The sequence below is a fragment of the Echeneis naucrates genome, chromosome 9 (assembly GCF_900963305.1).
Source record: "Echeneis naucrates chromosome 9, fEcheNa1.1, whole genome shotgun sequence".
Classification (NCBI taxonomy): domain Eukaryota; kingdom Metazoa; phylum Chordata; class Actinopteri; order Carangiformes; family Echeneidae; genus Echeneis; species Echeneis naucrates.
This window is the reverse complement of record NC_042519.1, coordinates 14845068-14872654: the sequence shown is the minus strand read 5'-3', so window position 1 is coordinate 14872654 and position 27587 is coordinate 14845068. Positions and strand designations below refer to the sequence as shown.

Sequence of the window (27587 nt, the reverse complement as noted above, 5' to 3'; positions counted from 1 at the left end):
AAACTGTACGTAAGTACAGTACTCAAGTAAATTTACTTCGGTACTGTCCGACCGGATGATTGGAGCATGATGATGTGTAAGTAAAATACGAAGGCAGCAGAAAGGAAAGGAAAGAGCGGCCAGGGGCATTTTGTGTATGAAAGTGGAGCAAAAACGAGAGACAGGAAAAATAACTCAGGGATGAGCTGGGTGCAAGGCAAAAAAATGCAGAGATAGGAAAAGCGAGACCAGAGTGGTATTGAGAAAAAAGAGAAATGGAGTGAGGATGAGAGGAAAGGCTCCAGAAGAATGACAAGCCCCCTGCTGTGGCTCACTGATAAAGAAGCAATGGTCTTCATGCCTCAGAGAAAATAAAAGATAAATGAGAGGCAGAATGGAAACAGAGAGACTGATGAGATGGGGAAAAAGTGGAAGTTGCCTTGTGAGCAGATGAAGAGGCTAAAAAGTCAGCAAAGACAGAACACAGAAGAACGCAAGATAAGCTTGAAGAAAAAACGACGAGGTTACAACTAAACTAATGGCAGTAAAAGCTTTGTGTGCTTTTACATAAAGTAAATATTACACATTTATTGTTATCGTCATAGTTAAAAAATGTAAAATTTTTGATAGTTGAATTTGTTTGTGTCCAGTGTTTGGGCAGGAGAGGTTCACATATCCAGGGCAGCAGCGTGCAGTTCAGTCTCTCCTAAAAATGTACTCAGAAACATGTCTCACTGGCTCTGACAAGTTATGCTTTGGTGACCAACTGGCTGTAGAAGAATAGTCTGAAAACATGTGGGTAAAGGTTTGTAATAAAAATAGTTTAAAGAACAACCTCAAAGATAAACAGTTTTTCAAATTTCCAAGTAATGCTACATGACGACCATAACTAATGATTAGTTGCTGCCCAAACCTAACGCTGTTTATGCTGGATTACAGGCCTCCATCATCCAACAATGATTGAAAACAAATAATTGAGCCTCACTGTTGCACTAACTATTCATTCCGCTATAGATCAGATTAAATTCATCCTCAATGGATTGGCAATATACTCCTTGCTACTTGAATAGTGCAGAGGGAACATTTGACATTGAGGAAAACTTTAGAGGCATGACAGTCACATGAATGTCACAGAAAAAGGGTGCGACTGTGTAATCATGCCAGAATTTATGTAAGCCAAAGGGTACTATGCATAAGAGTGAGTCTCCGTGTGTGTGTGTGTGTGTGTGTGTGCGTGCGTAGATCGGCACTGGCCTTGTGGGAATCTGGTGAGAATCCAAGTCTGACATTAATCCCATTACCTCAGGCTCCTCGTGCGCCAACTCATCCAGATATCACCAAGCTAACTACTGCCGTGCCCACATACATGCCCCTGACCAAGGGATGCCGACCTGGACATACAGACACCGTGCTCATTTATTCTCATAATCTTTTTGGATAAAAAGTGGCACAAAAGTCTCCTGGAAATAGATGTTCTAACCACATGTAGATGTTAAAACATAACTTCACCATCACAGACTGAGTTGATTAATCATTTCACCGACTGTATATCCAAGAACATGCGGCCCATTTATATATGTTACGTTTATGTGAAACCTTCAGGAGACGGTTTGGCAGGATAATGGCCTGTGTTTGGTGAATCTTTAGGTAGGAATGGCATTACAAATCATTGGAAATATTGCAATGTAAAGTAATTTGGCTGCTCCAACGCATTTTAGCAGATAGTGTGCATTGGGCTTTTACGCAAAGGCAGAGAAAGTGATAAATGTGTTTCTGCTCTACACAGACGTGTTGATGTAAACACCTTCAGTCAGCATGTTTAATGACCGTGTATAGGTCCATGGCTCAGTAAGTCAGCTCATCAGGACATAAGGAAGAACTTACAGTGGGAGAGGTTTTGGTAGTGAGTAGTTTTTGGAGTCTCAAGTCAGCATAAATTACGCATACGAGGGAAAAAAAAAATCCCTCAATATTAATAGGTGGTTGTAGGACACTTCAGTCTCAGAGGGCTCTAAGCAGCGTGGCACGAAAAGCACACTGCTTCCTTCACAGCAATAAAATGCTTTTTATACTTAAATATATAATTAAAATAAATACTAGAATCCTTAAAAGACTTGGTGAAAGGCTATGCCACTGACAAAAATGTATAAAAATGTATATTGCTATCCGCATATAATGAAACAAATAAAAAGTAAATTGCACAGTTGGACGCAAAGGAGGAAAACTTTCCCCTGAAAAGAAAAAGCCGGATAACTATCCATATTTGTCAAAACATCCAATCATCCCATCCATGCCCTTTACCAGTTGATACCAGTACAACAGAGCAAAGAACACCTTTCAAAGACTCAGAAAATGCTTCAGTGGATGTTGAGTAATTCAATGTGTAATCGTAATCTTCAAACTTGTTCAGATTACTTTCGGTATGCTCTAAACACAAGGTGCACTGAGATCAAAGAGAGTTAAGAGCTAAGGTCATGTACGTTCATCAGCATTAGTCTCAGGGACTTCAGGGACTGACATTTATCAACCATACAGAAAGCAGACAGTGATGTTAAATAGAGAGACACAGGGATTAAAAAAAAAAACAAAACCCAAAAACCCCCGACATGCCTCTCTCTCTTTATCTAAGTTTTCATTAGGTCATGGTCTCTTGATTTTGAAGGAGGATTAGAGCTTGATTGCACTAATTTCCTCACCAATGTGGCTGGACGAATTATAATACCCTAATTAGTATTATGCTGGAGGGCGTAAATGTTAAAACCCTCTGGAAGTGTGTAATAAAGGTGCCTGTTGCCAAACACATCTGTTTAAGTGTAGGAGTAGGTGCAGATCCTGAGTACCAGTGGTGAAAGGGGGGTTGGCAGTAATTGTGAGGCTAGAATTTCACAAAGGCAAAAAGTTTTGATCCAAGGTCAAGTAAATGTTTATTATCCTTTGACAGTTGGAAGTAGCTTTTCAGTGCACCGGCTGATCAAAAGCAAGCATCTGAGATCAGTTGTATTAACAAGGAGGGCATGCTCAGACTCCTTCCCTTTGCCTCTCCGTTCTGATTCCCAACAACACAGAATACCTGAATTGGTATTGGAAATTGCATGTGACTTTTGCAAATTGAGCCTTTGAGCAAAAAGCTGGGTTGAACATGTAAAATGTGACATCCTGTCTGAAATCTGCTGTGCCATCTGGCAGGAACTGAAGGTAAAATTTCTGCTTTTGTAAGACGGGACTCAGGTATGGAAGAATGCTGTTGCCAATTTTAGAAGTTTGGAACTTTTTACACCTTCATGATAACTCCGTCCTGATGGAAGATGTTCAGTCCTTCGTCTGTCATTGTGATATCAACTTTAACCAGAAGAAATATTGTTTTGATATCGACAGACTGCAACAGAACTGCACATCTCTGACACGCTTTGCTGCAAAAATGATTTTAATTTTAATTTCTAACTTGAGTTGCTTTTCAAGTCGAGGTTAGTTTAATGCATGTTTATTTGAAGACCAAAGACCAAGAGAAGTAGGTCTCAGACTCTTTTCAGCATCTTTTGCATTTCTGAGGCCGCCTGCTATTTCAGTTCATGGAGGTGCAGCAGCACGAGGTGAAAGAAAAACGGCTGTCTGAGCCCAGAGATAATTTGGCAGGTGTGTGGATTAATGAATTCACAATCACAACACTGGTCTCATAGCTGTGAAACAGCTGTGCCAATCCCACTGACGCATGACAACAACAGCTCAACGAATGGCAAGAGGCTTCTCCAGAAAATAATATTGTGTCTCAATAGCGCTGAACTACACAATCTGAACACGCAGCATCTAAATCATTATATCTTGATGAAGCTGTTTTTATGATCACATCAAGTGCGATTTCAGTATCATGAAGTAGCATCTACTTCTGCTTTAGCCAAAATCAGAAACAGAGCGGAAAATGAACTGAACTGTGAAAATGAATGAACTGCATAAATTAGTAGTTGCAATCTCCCACAATGCAGCGTTGATGATGATGGACCGCTCTGACATATGTAGCATAGCATTATATGGACATACTTTGTTGAAGTCTCTGATTTAAGGAACGTAATTTCATAAAGATGGATATGGGGGAGTGGACTGCACATATTTAACTTCTTAAATCAAAGGGTGCCGATTTATCAAGATGTGTCTCCTCCTATCTTCAGCGATTTGGCTCAGAAGAAAAGACAATCGTATTATTTCAAGCAGCTGTGGATAACAGACACAGTACGAATCCGTTGTACTCATCTACTGATCGATAGAGACTGATTTACAGGAACTGTTTCTGTGCACAATATGCATTTTTTATGGCTCTATAAATGCCTCAACTGGCTTGAAATTTACAGCTTCAAATGATTTGTTTGCCTTATTGACATAACTCATGTATGCTGCTCTGGTGATGTGGTTGATTTTGCTGCTGAAATGTCCAGTGTAGTGGCAGATAGACATTGTTTAAAGGAAAAGGTGAGACAGGGCGACTACTAGACGACCCAAATCCACAATCAGACAAAGGTCTCTGTGGAAATGTTCTTCATGAAGCCTCATGACCTTCTGTGAATCTACTTATTGAAGGATACTGACTTGCTGAATTTGGGCCCCCCAACTTTATTTGCATATAGGAATTGCATGTAAAACCTTACTTTTATAAGCACAGTCATTTTATAAATGCATATACTCAATGCATGTCATCTATATATAAATACTTTTGTCACTTTTAACACAGAGCCAGATGAATTATTCCCAACAAGAGCGGGGCCCTCAGACCAGTTCTCATTCTCTGTCTTTCTTCTGAAGTGTCACCAATTTTTTTTCCTGCCAGTTCATTTCAGGAGAGAATTTTACTGCATTGTTCGTATAAATATAAACCAAATTGCTTAATTAATGGTACAAGCTGAAAATCTCTCTTCAATTAAATCTTTATTAACTATCAGTTTTAATTATTCTCTCAGAGCAAATAAAAATCCACAAGCCAGTTGTGATAAAATGTGAACATGTGCAGAAGTTGAGAGTTTTTTGAGATATGTGGCATCAATCAACAATCCCTTCATCTTAGACAGAGAACATGGCTTAGTCTCAAAGGCTTGCCTGAACCTGGCCGAATAGCAACACAGACTGAGAGACACCAGGGACAAATAAATATTCTCTTATGCATGAGATTTTGAAGAGGAAATATTATTAAAAAAGATCACACCGAAGATGTTGTTGCTTTTATCTGACTTTGCTTTCTTTTCTGACAAAAGGTTTGGAAAGCTACCCGGAGAAAATTTGCTATATTGTACCCAGACACCTCATTCTCTGTGTGGTCTCTGGTGAAACAGCGTCTGCTGTGCAGCTGCCAGCCTTGCACTTGCAGGTCATTATCCCTCATCAGCCAATACTGCTAAATGTCCAGCAATATCACTGACTGTTGTAACATTTTACCATTTAGATTTGCTCCCAGCCAATACAGGTTAATACTTTATTATTGTATTTATGCTTTGGTGTTTTATTCATTGCTTTAGTTAACCCACCTGTCCCGAAAAAAGACTGATGAGTCAGGCATTTTTGTCACTTGAATTAGCATGAACAGGACTTAGAGTGAGGATAAATAGGTGGCAGAGTGAAATTGGATACGGCAAAAAAAAAAAAAAAAAAAAAAAAAAAAAAAATTTACTGCTCTCGCAGTAAATAATCTAAATCACATATTGGTGGTAATGGCTTTCATGAAGAAGGAATAAGCTTTTCACTTGTAATTGTGGTGTGTTAGGATCAATTTAACAAAGATTGATTATCCTCAGTGTTTGAATCAGACCAATTAACACTCAATGATTCCAAAGAGCTGAAAATGATTAAATCCACCTTTGGCTGCATCATCTGCTATTTGGCTGCTCTTTGGAACAGCAGGTAATAGTCTTGTTAATATTCTGCCATGGAACATTTTAATCAGTATGGGGACAGTAATGATGAATGATTAGGAATACTCCAATAATCATCTCACAGTTGTTGGAGGCCTTGAACACCTATCTAAATATTCTGATTTACTCTGGCTGGTGGAACTTTTGCCAAGGATGAGTACGGGCCAAACTATGCTGGAATAACATGAGCTCACTATAACAGATAAGAATAATAATGTGTCATTTTCCCCGCTCTTAGCAGACACTGCACAGATTAAAAACTATTTTATATCCAAAATGATTTTAGAATCAAGCTGATTTTCTACCAGATGTGATTGTTGCTAGAAATGCAGATTGAGAGTCAACTGATCAAGCGATCAATGTTATGAGTTGGGTTTCTTCTTCAGAAATTTTGGTTAGGATTAGACCAGTTGTACTGCTGTCAAAATACCCATTTCAAACTGCAACAAATTTTATTTTAATCTGGGGTTTTTCTCTTTTAATAATTCTGTCTCTTTGTCGACAGTGAAAATGCATTCAGAATGTCATAGTGAATTTTATTGGATTTGACAATACTGGCCATGGGTTCACTGCTTATAATTACCTCAAGCATCCACTGGTTGATTGCTTAATTAAAATGTGAGCATTAGGCTCTCCGTGTGTAGAAAGACTGATGAAAACATGTATTCTAATTCAACTTCCAAGATTAAACTATTAGACCGTTCAGCATGTACTGACGATTAGTGAGTCTGATACTGAGAGGTGTGATAATCCAAAATAATTAAAATCATCTGTGTGGGTTTACAACAACTGAACACAGACTTCAACAAAGCCTTATCAGAGCAGACATTTTGACACATCATAGTGGAAAAAACATATTACTATTACATTAACAATAACACTTAATTAGCTGATCCATTAATGATGTGATTAATTAGACATTTGCTTTCCCAAATCAAAAGTTGAAACCACTTTCATCTAAACTAAATTGTGGACTTATTTTATATACAGAGTATGTATAATACAAATCAGTTCAATTTAAAACTACAATTACATATTCAAATCCACACAAAACTACTTCAATGCCAAGAAACCTCCTATTCCTTTACTACAGATTGATATCGATCTCTAATTAACACAGCAATTAATGAAGGCACACAAAGCCCTCCCTGGTATAAGCTCAATTACTGATATACAAGCCACAATACCCTCAAAGGCTGCCCATATAATGAACTAAAATATTTGTGAGTAACCCTGGAAGCAAGCTGAGTGGTAAACTGTAATGGTAAACTACAGTTGCAACATGGAAACTAATTTTGATATCACTGTATGCCTTAGGCAGGATGAAGAAGAATCTTTATATCTTGTGCTGCCAAGTAACATTGTCAGAGGTCTGTTATTCACCAAAACAGAATTAAGTTGACACTGATGTTCTGCTTGAGACTAGGAGCAATAATAAAACTGGAAAGCACTGTGTGGCCCAGAGTGAATTGATAACACACTGCAACTCATTTCCTATAAATGTATAACTCAGAGGACCTCTAGAATCAGTTTTATTGGAAATTGTACTGAAATTAAGTTCATGCTGTTTAACGACAAAAACAATGTCTTGATTAATCTGTAATTCATCACATTCATCATAGGGGCAGATGATGTACAAAACAAGTGATGTCTTACATTTTCAGTAAATACTGGAGATTCTGGTTATTCTGATCTTTATTTCTTGTTAAAACCTATTTAAAGTTCCTGTTGGTTTTGTGGGAAAACATATTTTGTAATGTTCTCTGTAGATTTAGAGGAATTTATGACGACTCATTGTGCATTCTTCTGCTCTTTTTGTTAAGAAGACAAGAAGGAGAAAAATCTAGCTTCACTAGTAGCTGTCATGCTTTGAATTTCACCGCAACAACAAAATGTAAACCACTGTAAGCCCGCTAATAAGAGAGGACAAAAAAGGGTCTACAGTACCTTAACCTGAATTTTAGCACATTCGTTAATGTGTTGTGTAAACAGTCATTTGACTATTTCTGTATCACCGACAAACCCACAGTCCTTTATATGACCATATCTACGGAGATTTTAGTGTGAGCTGCAACCTACCACTGACCACTGTGCTAAGAATATTCACATGCTTAGACATTTATTAAAAATCAAAATAATGTATTGTGACCTTTAGAATTAAATGTTAGCCAAAGATTTATTATTCTATTGTATGCATGCCCCATTACCAATGCAAATTGCAGAAAGATGGACTGAAACCAATTCCTGAGCCAAAAAGCACAAAAACTCATCAGTAACATTTCAAAAAAGCAAATGCCATAAATGACTAAACCCAGTGCACCATCTATAAAGAAAATCAACTTTTCAATCAAAATTAAACAATCAACAAGTTCACAAAATGGGACTTTTAATATCAAGGTGTGATTGCACCTTAATTACTGCCAAGTAGCTGCAAAATATATGACCATAGAAACTAATGCACCTGATCGTCAAGTCATGCCACTAAAGAGCAGGTGTAACTTCTCAGGCACTCTATGGCTTTTAGGATTTTACAAGGTTGAGCAGATTGCAATTGGTCTCAGTAGTCTCATTATTGGATTGGACTTCATTGAAACATTACGTAAACATAGCCTTCACACCCCGGTCTAGTGGATTTATGAATGGTATTGTATTTCTGTTGAGGACCTCTTTGTTTATTCTACTAATAAAAATTAAGCTGTCGTCCAGTTAAAATAGTTTTGAAATGGGCACTGCAAGGCATATGATCAACACCACAATTAGACTAAATGGATAATTCATAACTGTTCATTCAACTAATGTGCGTGTATGTTTGTATTCAATCATTTATTTGCCTCTGTTATCCTGCTGCCTGTCAGTGATGATTCAAAATATATTTAGATAAAATATATGTGTATACAAAATCACACAAACTGAATCTATCTGGAAGGCTGCAGAAGATACCACTAAAGCTGTGAGGGCCACTGGATGTTTCTTTCAGATATGGCGCTACTACTTCGAGCTTTGATGGAAGTAGCATTGACCATTACCCAGGGAAATGGTAATTTAGCACATAATTGAGACTCAATATCATATCCTGCCTCTATCGTATAAAGAATGGTGATAGAGGAAAGTTTACCAACAAGACCCCTCATTATATCAGAGTTCTTCTTCCACTAGTGAGTTTAATAGGGCATCTGGGTTCATTTCTTAGTATTTACCAAAGCAGTCATTGGCAGCAAATGAGAGAAAATAACCCATGTGTGTTGTGTCTGTACAGGAGTGTGTATTAAAAGGCGAGGGGAGGCCCACACACACATTTAAGTGAGTGTGTGCCACCACAGAAGAACAGACAGACACCATGTCATTAGTGGCAAGTGTGGAAAGTCTTTGATGTTACCTATCCTTCCTCTTGTTAGATGGCGCTAACCTTGTACATGAAGCACAAGAATCAAATGATACATTAAGTACAAAGGCCAAGGCACAGCATCAGTTAGCTTATTCCAGTTTCCTGAAATGCTCAGATCAAACTGAGGGACCCTTATAAATATCAGACAACAGAGGAAAAGTCAAGAGATTCCAAAACACTAACATGACCAACAATCCATCCAAGTGCACAGAAAAACAAGTAATATTTAGTGTGAAATCAGAAGATGGCAGTAGTGGTAAGGCTCCGAATGAACTGATGGGTAGAGGGGAACACCGAGCTGTGGACAGCCTCTGAAGAATCATACTCAAACATCTAAATGCTGAACATTTGATTTATTCTTCTCTCTTTCAAATCTCACTCATTCCAAACACCATGGACAAACAGTGGCGCTTACTCACAGACATACACACTAATTTGTCAGCACTCAGACAAGGCAGACTGGAGGCAGACTGGCGAGGAAAATACTGGCAGTCAAGGTCACTATTCCTCTCGTTATATGCATTATATATGGCTTTTTTTCATTTAAGGTCCCTGAAGGAGGCAATTCTGAATATACATGACTTAACAGAACAATCACATAAATATTACCTACAAGAGAATGTGATAAGACTGCTTAATGAACAAAGGCTGCACAAGGAGAGAAGGAGAAACCTTAAGGACATCAGTTATTGTTATCATTGTCGTGCTATAGAGTGCTATAGAGGTAGAGTTTCTCTTTTTTCTGCACATCTATAATGAATCTCACCGCTGACAATCCATATCAGGCCAAGCTAAACTATTAGGTACATAACTTCATTGAAAGCTTTGAGGCAGGATTGTGCGGACCCACAGGCAAAAAAAAAAAAAACTAAGCAAAAACAAACCTGCTGCATTGAAGGTTCCTAAGAGCAGGGTGACCTCTAAAGTTTTTAAGTGGAAACAGAAAAGGAACCAACAGCGAAGCACGGTGATGGTGGGATCATGCTGTGGAGGTGTTTTCTTGCAGCAGGGACAGGGACACTGATCAGGATTAAGGCAAAACTGAAATTACTTAAGCTCGTGGAAATTCTTCATCTCATGCTGGGCTGCAGGTTCACTGTTCAACAGCATAATGACACGAGGCGCCCAGCTAAAACAACAGGGGCCCAGCCACAGCCCTGACATGAACTCCAATGAGCATCTCTGGAGCATCTCTGGAAAGACCTGAAAATATCTGCTCCCGGACGGCCCGCAGCCAACCGGAAACAGCTTCAGAAGATTTGTCAAGTGTCACACCCAAGAACACAAAAAAGATGTACTCATTGACAAAAGCATATTGAGCAAAGGGTCTGATGCTTCTATGTCAGCATTATTCCAGTTATTTCTTAGTAATAGGTTTACATAAAAAAGTCGGTTTTGGATCTGTCATTATGGTCAGTCTAATGACTAAGGATTAGCCCTATCCTAGAAGTTGTTTAAACGTAAAAAACACTGGTTTGGTCGCTATAGCCATCTCCATGTTGCTTTCAATGAGGTGTGGTACATTGTTGTCTTGAGGCAGTGGAGTGTGATCATCCTTTTGGTTGGTAGATACCAATATAGCACAACTTTGTAAAGAGTAAAATTCACCTACATAGACAGACTAACGGCATGCATACACTGTGCTTGGTAGGCTTTAGGATAAGTGTGCCACAGTGTTTCCTATTCATTGCCTTGACTAAATTTCTTCCACAGTTATTCCATAAAGAATTAAAAATTAAAATTTAACGTGTCATAATATAACATAACACAGGTCTAACATTGTGATTTGTAGTGTTGCTTCTTGGCAGAGCTTTGCATATCGCATTGATTCGCTCAGCTCTCTCTTGCTCTTCTGGGCGCAGAGTCGCTGCACATGTGTGCCAGGACTGGGCATATCGGCCAGCCACAATATTTGATCACCTCAGCACCAATACAGTCTAATTCAATGCCAATAATTGTGCCATTATAATAGCAATTTTGTGTTTAAAGGAAATGGAAGAAGTGACTGGTTTATTGCATCTTACGCTGAGAACTTTTCCATGAAAAACTAAAACACTAAGTACAGCCTTTATGCATGTGATGTGCACACGTCCAAAATGTATTTAGCATACACGTTGGACCGTTAAATATTGAGCCCTGTGTCCCTTCTCTCCTTCACAGAGGTGAAGGAGATTGTGAATTGTTGTTTTTATTAACAATTGTTAATTAACTGATCTACAGCCAATATCTAAGTTAGCACTCCACATTGTATCCAAATGCAGAGAGAAAACCTGACCAGTTTTCTCAAAGGGAACAATACACAAACCTGCCTGGAGAAGGAGGAGGGAATTCAGTTCTTAGACCAATACTGTGTATAGAGGTGAGTCCAACTATATCTGTAGGGTATTGCTTCACTTCTTTCAGCACCTCAAGATCGACCGCCCCAAAGGATTTGGCATTTCAAGTGCTAGTTTTCATATCTGAGCCCGCTGCCTGACTGGCATTGCACCAGATCCATACACCTTCCCTTGTAGCTAAATAAAGTTGAGCACAACTGAATAAAAACAAGAAATGCAGATACAACTGTTTTAAATGTATTCATCACGCACAATGCATTGACAGGCAGAATAAATTCATCAAAGTGAGGCATTGATACATATAAAAGGTTACCATTTGTGATGAAAAGTCTCTAACTACCTCTAGCTCTCAGCCTGGCACAAACATACAGGTTTTTCTAGCCCTAAATGCTTGAACACAAATACGAGTTTACCTGCCAAGGACAGATGCCATAAAACAAGTCAATAAATGTCACAGTTCTTCCTCACTGACTTTCTGCTCAAGCTCAAAACCGTCTGATGTGGGCACATGCAAAACTTGCACATATACAAGCACGAGCATCCCGGAGCACACACCCCAACATTTGGAAGCTGAGAGAGGTGCGCCTTACAGTCTTTATTCCCTGGAGCAAAAAGTCAGGGTCTGGGCTGAGGTGATAAGTATACTGGAATAATGACCAGGATAAAGCACACATACACACAGAAAGTCGCGCAAAGTCGCACTAGGAAAGAACTAAAGCTGCAATTGTTCACACAAACTCCAGCGAAATCTCATTTGTTTATACTTTCAGTATTGCTCAGGTACTCATTTGGAGAAGGTCACATATGCAGAGAAATGTCAACATCATAATGAAACATTATTTTGTTACAATGTGAAGGAGTGTTACAATTTGTGAGCTTTCACAGTATCCAAGTAGCAGAGGAATGCCTGCACTTACACACAGGCATCACTGTACTGTTTAATTGGTATAAATCCTCCACCTAGAGGCCATTTATGGGTACTCAGCAACAGCCATGCCTACCTTTAGTGACTCACTGCAGGCTACAATGACACATCCGTGCATCTGGTGGCTGTGCTTAAGCGATTACACGGTGCTGTACCTGAAAAGCTGCAGAGGCTATTGAAGCTGAGTGGTAGCTCTGAATTGGTACCTCACTAATGACTGTATGAGATGACCACATTTTCTGTGCTCAGTCAAATATTTTCTCTCGGCTCTAAATCCTGGGGTTTATTTTTGTTGAGTGTTTTAATCTTGCATTAAAAGAACTAGTGTCACAGAAAGGATATCACAAGGGGAGTACAAGGGATTATTAAAGCTATTAATCTAAAAAGCAGAGGACACCACAAGATAACAAAAACAAAAAATCTTGTGGAGTGATCGTTAAAATTGCTAATATAATTGGGTTTGACTGACTCACCAGTTTCTTCCTCTTATCCTGCTCTGTTGGAGGCTCCTCATCATCACTTAGCTTGGGCTCCTCAAAATGGCTCATCAGCATGCAGCTGCAAATATAAAAATATTCATCTTAATATTAATAAGCTCTCACAAACTTGGACAGCAGGAGACAATTTCATAACAGGCTGCATGTGTGCGCACACACACACAAAAAAAGGTGCACAAAAAAAGGCTGAGCCCTCTGGCACTTCAGTACACAGCTCTGGCTGCTTTTCATATTGGTTCATCTACATGCAGAGAGAATTACAGAAGAAACCCCCTGTTCAGTCCAAAGTCTGTGTATTTCCTTTGTCCTTGTTACTCACTCCTCATCACAAGCAGAGATGAGGTAGGGAGTCTGAATGTCACGTTACTTGATAACTCAAAATCTGACGTTCTAACTACATTCTACTTCCACTGTGATGAAATAAAACTAGCAAAAGTCAAATCAAGTGCAGGGACAAAGTGTAGGGATAAGAACACATTTATAGCTGGAAGTACTAATTTCATAGCAATGAGAATAGAGTAAATCTGTATTTAGATGTCCATTAATGTTTGAGTTGAAAAAGCACACAGCCCACTCAAGTGACTACATGGTGAACAGAGTGGAGTCAGTTGAAGAGCCAGATATTTCCCTTAGGAACCTGTGACCACATCTTACAGAGAGTGATTACAATTTTCATTTCTCAGTCTATAGCTTCTGTTCAACTTCATTCATAGAGACAGACGGTTACCTGTGTCTGCTCATTGCATTTCCAAGCAGCGCATATAATTCTGATAAAACTGCATGCAACCAAAATAGTTCATCACATCACTGTGAATAAAGAAACTTTTGACACAACTTTGTGCTTTGCTTCATGCTGGCATATCTTAGGGTGCTGTGTTGAGGAGTTTTTTTGACGGCAGGGAAAGGAAGTGTCAGCAGGCAGGTAATCAACTAACACCATACTAGTGGAAGAGAAAGCCAAAGTGTGACAAAGAGCAGACTCAGAGCTGAAGGGGGCCACATTAGTGTCTCCTTCCTTCCTTCCTATGAATTTGTTTTTGATAAATTGGAACAATTTAGGAAGCAACATCTGGCACTACGTCGCGTCATGTACTTAGAGAATAAATATTTCAACTGCTTTCAGTCATCGCCCATCATCACTGTCAAGATTTCATTTGATTTCACTCTTTGGCAAAATCCATTCGCTCATGAAAACAATGACGAGAAAGTTTCAACGAAATGATTTGGAACAGTGCATTTGTTTTCTTTCCTCTTTCTTCATGCAGACTTACTCTTTGAAGGTTCCTGTTTCGGGATCCTCTGTCATTACATCATGCAGCGCCTCGAGGCAGATGTTGATAATGCCACAGAACTTGTCCTGGATCACACTGATAACACACAGATGGCAAAGACTTGTTACTCTTTTGATCATTCATCATTGGATGAGAAAACGATACAAAGATATGTGGGTTAAATCCTGGCAACAGCAGCTGACCAATGGGGAGATGGGGGGGATGGGGTGGGGTAAGCATATGGTCATCCAGTGAAAAGAAGCTAAACAATAATGTTGAAAACATTTCTCTCCTTTTCTGGTCATACAAAAACGTGCTGCCAGTTGACTGATCCATCAAATACATATGGGTGATTCTCCTGCTATAGTCTTCCTCTTGTCTCTTGTCTAGAGCAAATATACAAGTGTAAAAAACAAAAATCTGTGAGGCTTATTGTCTCTTAGTTTTATTCCAAGCTTTCAGACAAGCTTCAGTCATTGACAAATTATTTCAGTCTTTCTTTAAGCATTGGAAAGAAAAGGGGGTTTTCCCATGTCAATAGGAATGAAAAGCACGGAGGGAAAAGAATACAAAGACATAAAAGACTGACTATGTGTGGGTATCGGCAGCGATGCATCAAATGTTATGTCAGTTCAAGTGCTTGGCTTGGTAAACCCCAAGGAATGCTGCATAAAATTTCACCAAGAATGAAGTCTGGCAAAAAAAGAAAGAAAGAAAGAAGCAAAAAATAAGTACAAGATAGACACATGGCCAGCCAGTAGACATAAACATGTCTGGTGTGTGGATAGTTCCCATGAATACTCAGGTATACTTTGTGTGTGTGTGTGTATGTGTATATAAAAAGACATTCAGAAACAAAGGGAAAGTTGAGCTACAGGAAGCCTTAAAATGCTACTTTCAACACTTTTGGGAAAATGTGTTTTTCCCATTAATGAAAAAAAAGTCTATTAATTATCTAGAGCTACTAAATAGCAAAGGAAATTTTTGATTGACTTAAGCAAGACTGAAAAAGTGAATTTTAAAGAGCTGTTCATTTCAATCAGTCACTTCTGATGTACTTTGACTGGAAAATACTGTTAGAAATACAACACCTCGGCCCCAAATCTAATAACTAACCATGGCAACAACCAGATGCAGCCATCCTGTTAAAGAGCCACCATCACATTTCTAAACATCTGTGAATACTAACTCTGTCCAGCACAAAGCCTCACCAGTAATTATTTTCTAATGGCTGACTGCTGCTGCTTCATGATTGCCAAGAGAATCAGTCAAAGTGGACCTGAGAGCCAATGGGATACAAGAAAAAAGAGAGAGGGGGGAAAAAAAAAAAAAAAACCCCAAAACTTGTTGGCGTAACAAAGACTTCATCAGCATTAAGTGTTTGAACAGCAGGTAACTGGAGGGGCAGCATGGGAAAGTAACTATTGAAGTTGCAGAAAAAAGGGCATTTCTAGTGTTTTTTTAGTGTGTAATTCAAAACATAGGGATTATTTTATTAATTTATTTATTTAAAACTGGCAAATCCTTTTTTTTATGTCACAGTTAGATTTTCTTTCTATTTTCAGCAGTAATTACAGACTATTGTCTATCTTTAGAAAATCTTCTTCAAGCTGTGTCAAAGTGCGATAATACTTACAATTAGTTCAGTCTCAAAAAAACGAAAAAAAAAAAAAAAAGAAAAGAAAAGGGAATATAAGTGCCAGCTGAATTTCAAATAAGCATCACTAAATAGACTTCACGCTGCACACATCTCTAATTTTAGATCTTTAGAGTAGATCCTAAATAGTGAAAATGAATCTGTGATTTAGGTGGCACGTTTGAATGAGATGAAAATGAACTGAAATCAAGTGACACTCAAGTGACACACTTCAACATAAAAAATACAACACAGAATGTTAAATATCACATAAGAGACAAAAGTGAAGGTCAAGTTATTGAACTCCTTATTCTTGCTGAGCACTGACATTTCCTAACAGAGTCTTTGCCTTCGAAAGGCAAACTGTCAGTAGTGATGAACTAGAACATCAAAAGAGGCAGAAGATGGGCTTTTGATATTTTAAGCAGTCTTCTGTGAAAATGGCATCATGGCTGTGCATGTTAAGCACAAAATTAAACATTTCAATCTCCTTCGACTGCACAAAAGTTAATGCCACTTGGTGTTTTTCTCAAGTTTAGTTTCAAAAGAAAAAGGAGCCACTGGTTCATCGCTACCTGAAGTTCCTCAAGTAGTATTTGCCTGCTTTTGTTTCTTGGTCTTACAATTTGGAAAACAGCGATGTAAAAAACAGAGAAGGTTTGACTTTTCTCCTGACAAACTGTATTGGAGCGAAAGGGATGGTGCAGTTCTCCTTTTAAGCTTCACAGATCAAATCCTTTTAGTCTCTGTGTTAAAGCAGACACATTATCTGAAACAAAACAAAAATGTCTACCACTGTGGAAAAAATGTGCATGTAGCTCAAGTTATATGCCTGTGAGGTTGACTTAGAAACTCCCCCACCCCTACTCTAACAATTTTCACCTCAGCTCCCAGCTCTAGCTGATTACATCAGACTGTGCAGTACACTTTTTAAATTCTAAAAAAAAATAAAAAATAACATGACACTTAAAATAGTCAAAAAGAGCATAAGATAAAAAAAAAAAAGGGTTCATATAGAGATTAATTGACGAGACTTCTGTCAACCATTGAAACTTTCAATGGAGTCTGTAGCTGAAAGGTTACAAAAAAAAAAAAAAAAGCCTAAAGTTTAATTTTTTTTCACCCCCTTGGGTTGACATGGAATGCGGTTCATTTCCATTTTCTTTACAAGTATAGTACTATATTGTGTAGTATGGTATGATATAGTATTGTGTTTTCATCAAATAATATTTCATCTAATTTCAACAGTTCTTAGACAATCAATCCATCAAGTGAAACAAACACATACCACATAGTTTATTAAAGGAACTTGGTTCCCCCAATGTGATGTTTTTGACTGAACCACCAGATCAGAACACAGCCTAACAAACTAATAAGGAATACTAAACTGAATACTTCCTGATGTATAATTTCATGCCTGCAGCTGTTTCGCAGTACACTGGTGGTGCCTTTTCAGTTTAGGTGTTGGAGCATCAAGTGAAGTATTAACATGTTTCATTTCTTAATATAGTATCAAAATTCATGTGTAGGGTCTGGGAACAATTTTGGAACGGTGTTTAAAAAAAAAAAAAATAAAAAACTACCTCAGAATATGACATGAATTCTCAGTGAAGCCCATTAATGAGTCATCTCAGAGAGGGCAGTCTCTGACGCTGATGCAGTTGCTAAACAAGATCAAAATCAACCACTTTCAGTGCTAGTGTTGTCATCCATTGAAAAACAGTTTTGATTTAACAATGGCTCATCAAGTCAGCATCAAAAACTCCTGAATGGCAAAATATTTGTTCAACAACAACATGTTTTGTAAAGATGCATGGAGAAAAAACAAACAAACAAACAAAACCCAAAAAAAACTACTCAGACAAGAAATAACTCACAAACTGGTACAACCCTCCAACGAATGTGTTAAAATAGTATTGTAGACTTGGTCAGTGATGATAAAACATTAAGGTCACACTCATCAGGCACCTCGATTATAAACACTACATTGCTCTGCTCTTATCTTCTGTTTGATACAAACAAAAGTTAATTTGTGTTGCTAAATGAATTCACTTTTTTTAAACTTTTCAATTATGCATTTATTTTGAAATGATGTGTTATAAGGTTCAATGCGTTATACCAGTTAAGCACAATATTTTGCCTTTCGTGATCTGAACTGCTTTGCCAAATCAATAAAGTAATACTGAGGCAATGAAGGACAAGTTGTGGACATCCTCTTATTTTAGTTATGATTGAATATGAGAAAGTTGACTTTGTCATGCATTATTTACAAAGCTGGGGCTGTCATAATCAATTGTCATTCCAGAGAAAGTATGGGGGTGTAACAAAGGATTTCATTCCTGTCTGTGTCTCCAGTATGATTACCATATCTGAAGGATAAAATATACTGGTGTCCCAGAATCAGTCAGAAAATTTATCAGGGTTAAAACCCACAGTGGCACCTTTCAACCACGCCAAGAGAAACCCACCATAGAAAATGCTTTGAGACAAACAAAGTTTGTTAATTTAGTTTTACAATTAGGTGCTTTGCCTTCCTTTGCAACTGTCACATTTAGGGCTAGTCAAACCCGAGATGTAAAATGACTTATGCAATTTCCTGTAAATGAAATTTTTCAAACTCACTCAACTATAAAACGATTGTTAAACTCACTTAGCTTCTAACCTACAGTACTGCTGACTGCTATATTATCATTATACAGTCAGAATAGGCACTTTTTGGGTTGAACATTTCTAATATTGAACTTAAAAAAAGATGTTTGCCGAGGTGGTTTTGCCTCTGCACCTTAATCCTCCGTAATTGTGGTCTCCTGCTTTCTGATAAACACACATACGCACGCCATCATTGAACGCGTACTCACAGTTAGGGACACATGATGACAGAGAGGTGCTGCTCTTGGTACCACCTCATCATTTCCATCTTCATGTTCTAAGTCACACTGTATGTTTCTCATTGTAGACTGTGAGACCCATTCAGAAGCTCCCCCCCAGATTCAGTTAGACTCTCTTTCGACACACTTTACATTCTGTAAGTGCCGTCTAAAATGAAAAAACCTGCAAATGAAAGATTGTAGTCTGCATATAGCAGCTGTTCATGCTGTGCAACTGTGATGTATTTGATGCAAACAGTTTTAACTCAACACTGGTTAAGACGCTGATTTTGTGGAGCGCAGTTTGGCTGTAGGGCCAAAGCCTCTCATCTGTACAACCAGTCCATCATCACAGGTATGTCTCTTCACATTCCTCTTATTGGCTATTATATAACTTGACAGATAAGAGTGGATGCTGTCCACCTTTAACCAGCTAAAAGCTCCATCTGTATATAAATTACTTATAAATTCTTTCTCACCTGTTGTCAGATGGTAGAAGGGAAAGGAGAGCGAGCGATGACAGTTTCCTCCTCTCAGGCTGAGTGATGTTGTCCATGCGGTCCACCCACATCTCTATCACACTGCCCAACAACTGGTCCATCTGATGAGAGGGAAGATGAGAAGGAAGACTGTCGCATAAACAGACTTTTACAATTCAACATAAATAGTTACAGATTTTCTTTTTATGTGGTCACAAAAGTGGCCATTGACCTCCATGCCTTGTAATAAGTAATAAGACATTGTTATGATGGGCTTTTCATTAATTTAGTTCAAGGCAGCAGTGTCGAAATGTGCAAAATTAATTTTTCTCTGGGAAACAAACACACATCATAAACAGTGCCAGAGTTTCAGCGTCGAGGGGAGACTCCAGAATTTAGTGCCTGAGAACGTAACCATTTGCAATTCTTCGGCTCATTGCTTTCAGCCTCCTTCAAAATGATTCCCCTTATAACAGGCACTTTGCATTTATGTTTCTCATAGACATTCAAAGAGACAGTGCTGAGGAGACAGAAGTGAAGGTGACACATGGAGCCTCACCTCCTGGCTGCTCTCAGAGGCCATTTGAGTGAGCAATGAGAAGAAAAAACTGGAGTTCTGGAGGAGGACACGGCCCATGATTCCTAGGTATGTGGACATCACCACGGGATACCGCTGAACATAAACACACACAAATACATCATGAGTACACAATGACACAGATGCAGGAACATACCATCGCACAAATGCTTTTACATTAAGTACAGGCCATTAAGCATGACAAGAGACCAAAAAAAAGACAGGGTCACTGACAGAGCACCATCCTGAAGAGGCAAATTAGGACCTTTATCTGAGTCAATCAATAAGTGCTATGATGTGGCCTACTCAGGCCTCCATATGAATTTATTCTATGGAACAGAAAAGGTACCAACTGGAATATACATATGCAGTCTCATTTTAGGGAAGTATATTAATGTTTAATACAAGTAAATATTAAAACATTTAGTAAATGTGGAGGGGCAATGAGTAAAAATGCATCAAAGGTAATATATCTAAGTCTGTCCTTTTCTTGTATATTACCCCATATTAGATCTCCCTAAAATGTAAAAGGCACGACTCACCTCGCCATCCACAATACCTCGGAAGACAGCTGGCAGCAGGGGCTGGAACATGTGGGCTCCCAGTATGGGACTAACCTTTAATGCTATCTCTACCACCTGCAGGGTGACAGAGGGGGAAGGATGAGGGACACAACTCAAGGGATGGGGGTAAGGACAAGTAGAAAGGAAGAAAGAGAGAAAGAGTGCACTAAAGGGTCACAGGGTGATATTAAGACAGTGTGTGGAAGGCACTCAGAAACAAAAAGGATTTGGTAAGAGCCTCTTTTTGAGAGACAGCAAAAGAGTGCAGAAAATCCTCCTTTTAATTGGGGATCTGACCTGCAGTACAGTATGTGGCATACAAGGTAAGCCCCTTAGGAAAAATGAAAACTGAAAAAACAAACACCTAAAATGGCTTAACAAAATCCATTAACACAACCACATTGTCACTTAAGATTAGATTTCAATTAAAAGACTGTACACGCACTCAGCTGGTCTTACATATGTTATACTTGACTAAAACTAATCAGTTTTAACACAACACCCCTGAATAAATCCCACCTTCCTGAAGATCACAGCAGTGCGGATGTTAAGAAAAATATTGTACCATGTCACATCAACACATATACATACTTTTAGCCCCACATTAACTTATCTCAAAGGACAGGGTGAAATGATTTTTCAGCTTTCCCTAAGAAAACAACATAAATGACAATGACAATATTTAACTGAAAGGTTACTGACAAAACCTGAAGCACAGGGACAGCAAAGTGCTGTTTCCATAAGAATGAATGGATATGAACTTTCCAAAGAAGAATGCCCTGATTGCTCTCATCTCTGTGTTCTGAATGTGCCAATGTGCAGTGAGCTGTTGGGTATCCATATTGTGTAGGCTGACAGGTTTATTGTCCTCTGGCTCTTCCATGCTCCCAACAAAGGATTAGGAGGAGCCAGATGTGCAGTAGCTCCTTAATGCTTTATTAAGCTTCAGCTTCATGGTCCTGCCATTCGGCGTACACAGTGTGTACACACACATGCACAAAACCACACAAATCCAAACACCATTTTAGTGTAATCCTGTTCATTTCCATCCTACATTACACCTATATATAATATATAATATATAATATATAGATCTTATACATTGTATTAATAGACAGTGTTCCTGTGGGATCATGAATGGCCAATGTGTGAACCTTTGGGATGTAATTACCACTGTAAACAACCATCATGACATCATTGCATTTTCTTTCCAGCTAGTGTCAACCAGTTTAGCATTTAGCAGTTTTCTTCTGCCCTCCTCTCTGTGCATGTAAAACGGACAGCAGCAAACTGAACAAGCACAGTATAGTGACTCAAACGTTTCGAAACATCATGCTAACTTTTGGCTAAAATCACAACTTTATAACAAAATCACCTCAAATGACTGACAAAGTATAAATATGTGATTTCAGCTATATGGTCACTCGGACAAAAGGTCAGACACCAAAACAAATCAGCTGCTGTGCAGTCAATTGAAGGAGAGGCACAGAAGGGTAACTGTCTGAAAAGCAGCAAAGGTTTATAAAAATGGAAGACGCAAAGCTGGCAGCACTGTATGTAAATACCTGCTCATTAACAGATTAAGCAACAAAAACTGCACAATTATTCTAAAAGTGAAAATAACTGAATGACTGACGGCGTTTGGGGACGTAGCACTGGATCCTGGCTGTTCAAGCACAAAATCCTAATCACCATCAATCATCTTTTAGGGGATAACAGGCTAACCTCCAAAAGCTAGCTTTCATTTTTTTTTTATTGTTGTATTAAACTTGTGCGAAAATGGGCAGTAGAAAAGTTGGCTCTTTGAGGCAACACATGACTCAAACACTTTATTTTTTGCTTTAAAAATGTCAATGCTCCGCAAGTATTAGATTTTGGTTTTGATTTACAAGAACCCTTGTCTGTGCGATTTGGTTTACAGAATTGTTTCTACTGTTGACTGGGCCACACAGCAAAACAAACAGTGTGGTGGAATTTAAGAAAGAGGAATGAAAACTGAACTCTCAGAAGAGAGAAAGAAGAAACTAAACAAGTCAGTGTCAGGGGATGTGGGTGTGTTTGTGTGTGTGTGTGTGTGGGGAAGAAGTAACAGTACCTTGAGCACTTGGACCTGTCCCTCATTCGTGATGTCTTTCAGCAAATCACAGAAAGTTCGACACAGTGATTCAGCGTAGCTCTGGAACAGACAAATCCAATAAGAGAGAGCTTAAACTTTACATGATTTATAGTGTTTTACGGAAGGTATTCAGACACCCTTAAATTTTTCACTCTTTGTTAAATTGCCATTTGCTAAAATCATTTAAGCAGATGTTTTGTCTTCATTAATGTACACACAGAACTCAATTTTGACAAAAGTCTTATTCAGACCCTTTGCTGTGACATTCATATGTTTAACTCAGGTGCTGTCCATTTCTTATGATCATCATCATTTTAGCGTTTCACTTGACTTTGACTGTCTCACCTGGAGGAATTCTGTGGCAGACAAGTATATGTAGGCATTAACGATCTGAAAGCAGGTCCGCACGTTTTCGGAGCTCAACTCTGAAACAGAACATCAAATGTTACATTTTACTTAGGAGGACTGAAGGCTTTAATTGAAGCAAGAACAAACACGAGGAACAGGTGAAGGAGGAGAATGACCGCTCTTCTTGATTGGTAATCCAGCTGGACAAATTGAGGAGTTTAACACATCAGGGCTGCATCAGATAACAATGAATGTCGCTGAACCGTTTCACTCAGACTAACAGTAATAGTTGGATAGAGAAAAGGAGTATTTTTTAGAGGGCATTATTTCCATTAAGCTTTACCATTAGTGCTGCTGAAACTAAACTTGACAGAGAGGCACCTAAAAGTGAAGGAATTCAATGACAGAAAAAGGCACAGGATCCTATTTGGTCAACAAAAAAAAAGGATAAGATTGGACTCAGCTTATTGAATGAGTATAGGTACTTTGTTGGTGTCACAACTAGTAATATAATATAGAGGGAAATAAACTCTCATTCAACAAAAACTTTCAGTAACAGCTTTTTCTGATGTTTTATCAAAATATACATTTGAATTGCATCTGCTTGTGCTCTCAAATGTTGGTGGGAAAGTCAACCAGAAAAAACAAAGAAATTGACTTAACATGGTAATTTGCAAGATGAGCTTCAGAATCTTTTTTTTTTTTTTTTTTATTTTCTTGAACCTCAGTTCAAAATATCCATTATGCAACAAATGCACGTTGTAGCAATAGCCTTGTATGAGAACAAGAAAGATCAAGTGCTGACTTATCTTTCAATTAATGAGAGCGGTTGTGAGGATCTTGAACAAGAACTGAATCTGAACTATTTCACATCCTGTTGTCTGTGAAACATTATCTCAGCATTAAACCTTTGTGTTTGGTGTTTGTCCGACCTTTGCTATCTGAGTTCATATTAACACAGTCCCAGTGAACATTCACAGATCAGTGTGGATAAATACATGGATTTGCTGTATGTGCTGTGTTCTTTCATGTTTTTGTGTGTTACAAACTGCACTCAAATCGCATATTAATTTCTATTCAACACCCACTGCAGCAAAGATGTTAAACTGTCGAGGCTACAATCAAAAGCGGATTTAAAAAGCTCCACAAGTGCAACCCATGAATAACAGTAAGGACAATGGTTGCTGTAAAAGTGCAACAAAAGAAGCCAGATCATTTCAACATTAAAGAGGAGCTCTGTTCAAACAAGCTTAGTGAGTATAACCCCAGAAACAACTCTCTTTGGAAAAGTTGATATGGAAATATCAAATGCCTGCAAGATAACAATAGCAACACATTTTGGACCATTTACAGAAAAAGGATTGACTCTTGGCTTAGATGTGCACTGGAATCTGAAGCCAATGTTGTAGCATCTATAGCTTCCTGACTCATTGACTGAACAGGCCTTAATGACGTGAATAGCATTTACTTGCGGAAACAAGTACAGACAGAAGCTCTTAATAAAAAAAACAGAAATGGGTGAGAGGTGAGGACATAGGAAAGTGAACCAGAAAGATGATGTCCTGATGTCAGTGTATGCACAAAAGGATAGAGATAAAATAAATCTTTAGTGTGAAAGTGTGTGCGTATATATAAAAGCACATGTAAAACACTACAATATTTTATTAGGAGCTATGAGGACACAGTGATTGTATGAAAGAGCTCCAGTCTAACACCACGATACAGGTGAAATTCAAGTTGCAGTACGCAAGATGTTTTCTCTAGCCATCTGTCGGTGACAGTGGGGCAATGAAGATAATGTACGCTGCCATCTGTTAGCAATGCAGGTACATAATGTATTCTAGGGACCTATATTCAACACTACAAACAGTATGCAGCAACATTTCACTAAACATAGGCAGAAACAATGAAGACTGCTAGCCAAAAAATAAATAAACATAAATAAATAAATAACAAACTATCAGATGTGTACATAGCATGTGTTCTGGTGTTTTTAACGCTCATGTGGTTCACTACTGTACACTGACTGTAGTATGGTTACTGAGATGTTGAGCATCATTAGGAAATGCTCCACTACAACAAACACTCCTGTGGTCGGGAGAGGATGTAAATTTTTCTAATGGAAAAAAGCGAAGGCAACAGATTGCTTAACAGTGGGTGAATAAGGACATGTGCAGCACTGTGTCTGCACTGAGATGGCTCCTACAGTAATGAACACTAAGGGGTCGATATGTAGACTGTGTTTCATGAAGATAGACAATTATGATTATTATTGCTTTTTACTTCAAACACAATGAGAACCAGATCAAAATAATTATTACATGCATCTCCAATGCTGAACAACAAAAAAATTAAAGCCCAACCACAAGCCATGTATATAATTGAATTTAAAGGGACTGTTAAGTTATTTTGTTTTGGCTGACCATGAAGAAAAGAAAGGAACTCACCCTCATACAAAAAGACATTCCAATTTCCATACATACACCAAGATGAAAAAAAATTAAAAATAAAAATAATCCTAAAATGCCACGAAATAGAGTGCATATTCCGAAGCACCCACAAGTTAAAGGTTTAAAAATTAGTTAGAAAAATTTGTTAGCCATGTTTCTAAAACCTTCACATATAGATATAAAATCAGTTCAAGCAAACCAATGTTCATCTTTTATCCATATTCAGTCTTCATATCCAAAGAATAAATATCACTGTCTAACAAGAAAAAAACCTCACCTTTGTCAATATTAATATCTTTATGCTGACTTTAAATGACAACCTCAAAAAAGACTGACTGTCTTATTCCTGCATAAATGGAATAGAAACCAAAGAGCGTCAGCCACAATCATAAAAATGAAAAGTGCTCTAAATTGCTACAGAATACAGAAAAAAATGTTGAACTACAATAAAATCACATGTGGGGTGGGGAGGTGGGGGGTTTAGGGACAAACTGGATTAAACATGTATGGTGCCTCATGGAGATGAACTGCTTCAGACAGTGGACAGATTTGACCAGTTCCCGCTGCTGGTCCTCTCCTCTCCGGCACATTTAGTAGCTCATTGAAATATGACATTTATCTGATCTGTGATAGCTGCACCTCTTCCACACCACTGAATTCATCTTAACAACCATTTCCTCTGCTTTATTTGTGAGATATGGATGCTTGTCTAGTCACATTAGTATTGCGATCGGAGGGTCACATTTAGCAGCTAAATCTCGCCACCTCTGATCCCAGCCTGCTACAGGCTGTGGTGACATGACACATATATATGATGCCTGTTGGGTTCCGCTCTTTTTGCCCGCTTTGAATGTAATGATGTGACATCAGCATCCTGTAATGACCCTCAGTCAGTGATATACGCTGTTAACAATCCAAATATGGGCAATGTGTTTAAAACATTCTCTATAGCGATTCTTTTTGAATTACCACCCAGCCGTATGTGTGGTATGAGCACACTGTTCTCTGACTTGTTGTCTGCAGAGGAAATGTGATTGTACTCAAAGCTACTTAATCTTCTATCTGTAAGTAAATTTAAACGCTATAATGCTGTTATTAAAGAGGCAAAAACTAGCTAAATTACTTATTTATGACTGCTTTCTGATCTGGCCCTCCGTAGTGTTACCAGCACAACCTCTGCCGCTGCTTACTTTGCTGATAAGCTGCGCACATACAGTAGCAATATCCTCTGGGGGAGAGTTTTGTATGAATATCAATACAAGCAGAGCAAGCAGAGAGTACGGTGCAACTATTCATAAAATGGGGGGGGGGGGGGGGGGGGGGGATTGAATTCTGGACTGGAGGACAGGCAGCTCAGAGCACTGAGCTCTGGACCCGATAAGACATTCCCTCTTGCAGCCACCACATTGTGTGCTGTGATAAACGAACTCGATGCACCAAAGTGTCCATATACCAATATGCAACCACCCACTGTTGCTGATTATTGAAAGTAAATCCTATTACTCTGTTGATTCCAATAAATTAGAAAGCAGTCGTTTCTAGAAATGCAGCCCTGGGATCTAAAATCTGTGTCAAAAATTTTTGATTGGAACTTAACTACACTGAAATATATTCTAATATTTTGTTCTTTTATGCATGTAAATAATTACGGACAAAATATTAGAATGTGCTTATGAATATTTGTTGAAAACAAAATAAGTTGTTTTGCCAAATCAATACTATGAAAGCAATGAAATTTTAACCAGAGCTGTAACCAAAAAAGGACACAATCACCTCCTCGACACACACACATACACACACACACACACACACACAGTTTGTTATAATCAAATAGTCACAAAAGCAGCTGCTAAAGCACTGATTAAGCTTTAGTCTGTACATCCTTCGTGGCTCTAGGCATATACTGCAAAATCCGCTTTAGTTATCAACATTTACAGGAAAATGAGCCACACATCTGACGGTGATAATGCCCCCAAAGTGCCGATAATGGGTGCTGGAGACACTACTAAAATTTTGGTCATTCCCAAAATCAGTTTTTTGCAGTACGTGATGGGGTTAACATAATTTAGACCAGACAGCCAGACAATGTTTGACTAATGAAAAGAAATTAAAAACGGACATGTTTTTATAATAATTTGATGAAGATGTTAAAAGCATAGAAAACTAAGAGCTACGTTTTATAATTTGGATGCTGACGAGTGCTTGCTGCATCTCTCTTTCGAACAAAGTTACTACCACAACCCTACAGGGACGGCTCCCTTTGCCAA

General features: G+C 38.4%; 1 protein-coding gene across 1 annotated transcript in view; it reads right to left on the bottom strand.

The window, feature by feature from the left end:
* The window catches only part of ipo11 (importin 11), a 91912-nt gene that overhangs the window by 9057 nt on the left and 55268 nt on the right, over positions 1–27587 (bottom strand). Inside the window, exons 23-29 of the mRNA XM_029510332.1 lie at positions 22868–22947; positions 22502–22582; positions 20386–20481; positions 19826–19939; positions 19267–19388; positions 14285–14380; positions 12990–13074 (exon numbers count right to left, since the gene is read on the bottom strand). Coding sequence (XP_029366192.1) covers positions 12990–13074; positions 14285–14380; positions 19267–19388; positions 19826–19939; positions 20386–20481; positions 22502–22582; positions 22868–22947 — 674 coding nt within the window. The remainder of the gene's footprint in view (positions 1–12989; positions 13075–14284; positions 14381–19266; positions 19389–19825; positions 19940–20385; positions 20482–22501; positions 22583–22867; positions 22948–27587) is intronic.